Raw genomic sequence first — 5725 nt, forward strand, 5'->3', positions numbered from 1 at the left:
CCCGTCTCGGCCTCCCAAAGTGCTGGGATTACAGGCTTGAGCCACCGCGCCCGGCCTAATTTTTTGTATTTTTAATAGAGATGGGGTTTCACCATGTTCGCCAGGCTGGTCTCAAACTCCTGACCTCAGGTGATTGCCGCCCCCCTTGGCCTCTCAAAGTGCTAGGATTACAGATATGAGCCACTGCGCCTAGTAGCTATGTAATATTTTTTAGTTACATAGGTGAAATTATACTGTGAATACAATTTTGTATCCTGGTTTTAATAGGTTTTCGTTGCCAAATAAGAATTTCCTACTATGGTCAGAAGTGTTTTTCTAGAAATTATTTGTAAATAAAAAACAATAATAGCTGATTGATATCATTAATATACTATAAAATTTTTTAGCCATTTTCTTCTTTTTAACATGTATGTTGATGGTAGTTTTTAACTTCTTAAATAATACAGTGATACACAGATACCTTTGCACTTGAAATTATCTTCGTAGGAAATATTTCTAAAAGTAAAACTATTGGGGCACACAGGATAACCATTCCTGAGCCTTTCAAAGCATGCTTCCAACTTGTTTTAGGTCTTCAGAATGGCTACTATTTCTAGATAGTTAACAAATATAGCAAGCTATACCAAAACAACAATCCTGCTATTCAAAGTATATTTATTCCAGACCTCTTCTTTAAAAAATTATTTTCTGCTTATAAGAGTAATGTATATTCATAGAAAAAATTTCCATAAGGTTTTGGTTTTCTCATTATGGTTTTCTCTGAATTATAGTTTAATGAGTGGTTTTTCAATTTCTCCCTTTTGATTTTTGAAATCATCTGATTTTTCTCTTATGAATATAGTATGGCTTATCATGTTTTATGTCTTACTGTATTGAATAGGAATCAGACTTAAAGCAATTACAGTTGGCAAAAAATTTCTAGAATTATTTCATTCAATACTATGTCATGGAGAGACAGAGTGTCCTAAGAATCTGACATTTCTTTGGTTGCCATTTGCAAAACAGTAAAAGACTGCTGTTTCTGGTTTTGGCATCTATTTTAAATGGGTAAGAGTGGGATTTTTTGGACAGGTGTGGTGGCTCATGCCTGTAATCCCAGCACTTTGGGAGGCCAAGGTGGGTGGATCACCTGAGGTCAAGAGTTGAAGACCAGCCTGGCCAACATGGTGAAACCCCATTTTCTACTGAAAATAGAAAAATTAGCTGGGCGTGGTGGCACGTGCCTATAGTCCCAGCTACTTGGGAGTGTGAGGAAGGAGAATTACTTGAATCCAGGAGGCAGAGGTTACAGTGAGCCGAGATCATGCCACTGCACTCCAGCCTGGGCAACAAAGTGAGACTCTGTCTCCGATAAAAAAATAAATAAATAAAATGGGTTTTTTGACATTGTTGAAAGGAAATTATTCCAAGAATCACATTTAATTTTTTACATTGAAAACACTGCAGTTATGGTAAAATTCCGTAATTGTTTTGCAGGATTGCAAGTCAAGTAGCTGCTTTGGACCTTGGCTATAAACCTGGGGTGGAAGCAATTCGGAAGAACCCTCCCAAAGTGCTGTTTCTCCTGGGAGCAGATGGAGGTTGTATCACACGACAGGATTTGCCAAAGGATTGTTTCATTATTTATCAAGGTAAGTATCACCTGTGACACTGGAAACAAAAGAGGGTAGTACATTGTGTATATTAGAAACCATGTAGTAATATATTTAGTGAATTGAATGTTTTCCATTTGAGAATTTTGCCTCCCCCTACTCCCCCTTCTTTTTTTTTTAAACAAACTGCAAGTGTTATTAGTTACATAATTGATACTGCTTTTAAGAATTATTACCTGCTGGGTGCGGTGGCTCATACCTGTAATCCCAGCACCTTGGGAGGCCAAGGCGGGTGGATCACCTGAGGTCAGGAGTTCAATACCAGCCTGACCAACATGGTAAAGCTGTGTCTCTACTAAAAATATAAAAATTAGCCGAGCGTGGTGGCGGGCACCTATAATCCCAGCTACTCGGGAGGCTGAGACAGGAGAACTGCTTGAACCTGGGAGGCAGAGATTGCAGTGAGCCAAGATCGTGCCATTGTACTCTGGCCTAGGCAATAAGAGTGACACTCCCTCTCAAAAAAAAAAAGTTAAACCAAAATATATGAACTGAATCCTGTTCCTTGGGTGCCGCGGCTCATGCTGTAATCCCAGCACTTTGCGAGGTTAAGGGAGGAGGATTCGTTGAGCCTAGGAGTTCTAGACCAGTCTGGGCAACATAGGGAGACCCTGTTTCTATAAAAAATTAAAAATTAGCTAGGCGTGATGCTGCATGTCTATGATCCCAGCTACTTAGGAGGCTGAGGTGGGATGACCACTTGAGCTCAGCAGGTTGAGGCTGCAGAGAGCCATGATCACGCCACTGTGCTCCAGCCTGGGTGACAGAGCAATAAAAACATGTTATTTTTAATACAAATAATAACATAAACAAACTAAAATCCTGTTTTTAGTCCTTTAAGAAATAATCATTGATGACAATTTTGATATGTGTACTTCATAACATCTTCATACGCATACACAGATGTGCACAAATTATATTAAACTATATATCATTCTACAACTTTCTTATATTTGATTCAAATGTTTCTAAAGGTCTTCTTTTCTGAATACCTTCTTTCTTCTGCTAGTTGTTATTAATGGGTGGTAGTGTTTCCAAATTTTTCTGTAATTTTTTATGCCTTTTTCAGTATTACTGTCATATTCCTGTCTTTGCATCCTCCCCCATTTCAGTCTGCTTTACCAAATTTCACAAACTGGTATATCTGAGCAGTTCTACTTTGCAAGCATTTCTACTTTGTAAGCATCAGTATGCTTATTTGCCTATTTTATATGTGTGTATATTATACATGTTTGTATTTGCATAAAATAGTCTGAGAAGATACTTTTTTTTCTTTTTAAAAGAACTTTTTTTGAGACAGAGTCTCACTCTGTCGCCCAGGCTGGAGTGCAGTGGCGTGATCTCAGCTCACTGCAGCTTCTGCCTCACGGGTTCAAACAATTCTCATGCCTCAGCCTCTTGAGTAGCTGGGATTACAGGCTCACACCACCTCATTGGGCTAATTTTTTTGTATTTTTAGTAGAGATGGGGTTTCACCATGTTAGCCAGGCTGGTCACAAACTCCTGGCCTCAAGTCATCTGCCCGCCTCGGCCTCCCAAAGTGCTGGGATCACAGGCATGAGCCACTGTGCCTGGCCCCCAAATGCTTTAACAATAATTTTCTTTGGGGCTTTTGCCTGTAATCCCAGTACTTTGGGAGACTGAGGCGGGCGGATCACGAGGTCAGAAGATCAAGACCATCCTGCTTAACATGGTGAAACCCCATCTCTACTAAAAATACAAAAAATTAGCTGGGCATGGTGGCAGGCACCTGTTGTAGTCCCAGCTACTCGGGAGGCTGAGGCAGGAGAATGGCGTGAACCCAGGATGCAGAGCTTGCAGCGCGCTGAGATTGCACCACTGCACTCCAGCCTGGGCCACAGAGCGAAACTTCATCTCAAAATAATAATAATAATTTTCTTTGGGAAGGGAGTTGAATTAGGGGTGAGGTGGGCTTTAATTTTTTATTACTTCACTACTGCTTTATTTTAGTTTTAAAAACTTTTGTGACTTTACAAAATGGGATTTAAAATGATATATATTATCTTCATGTACAGTAGAAAGTCAGTTTTTAATAAAATTTTGGTTTGCCATTTTCCATCTTTGTACAGGACATCATGGTGATGTTGGGGCTCCCATAGCTGATGTTATTCTCCCAGGAGCTGCTTACACAGAGAAGTCTGCTACATATGTCAACACTGAGGGTAGAGCTCAGCAGACTAAGGTAGCAGTGACACCTCCTGGCTTGGCAAGAGAAGACTGGAAAATTATAAGAGCACTCTCTGAGGTATAATTTCTGAGTCATTTCTTAGTGATGCTACTAAAGGGATATTTGATATTTTAGCCTGTTAGAATGATTTTCAAAGTCAAGGAAGATGCCAATCTGAAATGCAGAGATGATTTGAATAATTTCTATAGGAAACATATATTCAGAAACAGGAATTCAAGGTTACAGTGAGCTCTCATTGCATCGCTGCACTCCAGCCTGAGGGACAGAGTAGGACCCTGTCTCTTAAAAAATAAAGGAATTTGAAATTGGTGCCTTTATTTTATTTTATTTTATTTTATTTATTTTTGAGACAGTTTTCCTCTATTGCCCAGACTGGAGTGCAGTGGCGTGATCTTGGCTTACTGCAACCTCCACCTCCCGGTATCAAACGATTCTTGTGCCTCAACTTCCCGAGTAACTGGGATTACAGGCGTGTACCACCAAGCCCTGCTAATTTTTGTATTTTTAGTAGAGATGGGGTTTTGCCATGTTGGCCAGGCTGGTCTCGAACTCGTGGCCTCAAGCAGTCCTCCCACCTTGGTCTCCCAAAGTGCTGGGATTACAGGTGTGAACCACTGCACCTGGCCTGAAATTGGTGCTTTTATTGTTGAAAATTGTTGACTTGTCTTTTGCCTGAAAATACGTCTGTTAGTTCTTTATTGATGTAAAAGTAAGCATCCTGACTTTTAAAATAATAATACATCGTAAACTTTGTGTATTGTTAATAACAGGTTAGCAGAAACATTTGGATTTAGCATAGCATTGTCTCTTTAATCATTTCATAGAGTCACTAATTTGTGTTCCCTGTTTAACTGCTTCCTTCATAAATGTATGTCTATTAATGGACACCAATAGGTTTTTCAGTAGTGCTGCATTATTTCACCATAGTTAGAGTTATCTATGATTTGACATTTTTAAGTATTAAAGCTTTTCATTGTTTTTGGGGACCTGACATGTTGTAGATTGCTGGAATAACTCTTCCATATGATACTCTGGATCAAGTAAGGAACAGATTGGAAGAAGTCTCTCCTAATCTTGTTCGATATGATGACATCGAAGGGGCTAATTACTTCCAGCAAGCAAATGAGCTCTCAAAGGTAACAGCTTGCCTATGAGGAGTTTTCATAATGTTGTGTCTACTGGTGTAACAGTACTAGTTTTCCATATTATTGTTGATCTCTTGTTTTTTGTGCAGCTAGTGAACCAGCAGCTTCTTGCTGACCCACTTGTTCCACCTCAGCTAACTATAAAAGACTTCTACATGACAGGTATGTAATTGTCAACATGACTGTGCCAAATATGAAAGGTAAGGAGTAATCAGATCACCTCATATGGTGTTATAATTCCAATTTGTGATTGATAGTGTTTGCAATTCTTAATCTTTGAAGGTTTTCAAACATTGGAACTAATGTAAGCATGTTTTCTGATTCTACTCTAGTTTTTTTGTTTCTGAAATGCAAGCAGAATTTGAAAATCCAAACAATTAATAGATTTTAAATATAAAATTTTGCTGTTGTAAGGAAAGTCACTGTGTAGCAATTTAGGGTGAATTTTCCAAAGTGGCAAATACCTGAAGGTTTTTCGGAGAATTATAGGTGGAAGAATCAAAACATTTAATTGTGAAACATGTTAAACACTGCTCCTGATGTAAAGTGTTAGGAATGTTTTTAAGGAACGCTGACAAACTGAAATTTGTTTATTGCAGATTCTTAGAACAGTTGATACAGCATCTAGGCTATGAAGTATTTAATAGTTGATAGATTATTTTAACTAATTTTCTAAAAGCACATAGAACTCTTTTAATGTGTGTTTTTTTTTTTTTTTT

The 5725-nt window shown here is 38.6% G+C and overlaps 1 protein-coding gene across 7 annotated transcripts in view; it reads left to right on the forward strand.

The window, feature by feature from the left end:
- NDUFS1 (NADH dehydrogenase (ubiquinone) Fe-S protein 1, 75kDa (NADH-coenzyme Q reductase)) overlaps positions 1 to 5725 on the forward strand; it is a 44062-nt gene that overhangs the window by 35163 nt on the left and 3174 nt on the right. For all 7 annotated transcript variants that reach the window (XM_011949875.1, XM_011949877.1, XM_011949878.1 and 4 more), the window contains 4 exons: positions 1477 to 1631; positions 3743 to 3918; positions 4863 to 4997; positions 5096 to 5168. In XM_011949875.1, the coding sequence (XP_011805265.1) occupies positions 1477 to 1631; positions 3743 to 3918; positions 4863 to 4997; positions 5096 to 5168 (539 nt within the window). The remainder of the gene's footprint in view (positions 1 to 1476; positions 1632 to 3742; positions 3919 to 4862; positions 4998 to 5095; positions 5169 to 5725) is intronic.

This window comes from Colobus angolensis, unplaced genomic scaffold (assembly GCF_000951035.1).
Source record: "Colobus angolensis palliatus isolate OR3802 unplaced genomic scaffold, Cang.pa_1.0 Scaffold30, whole genome shotgun sequence".
In the NCBI taxonomy this organism is placed as follows: domain Eukaryota; kingdom Metazoa; phylum Chordata; class Mammalia; order Primates; family Cercopithecidae; genus Colobus; species Colobus angolensis.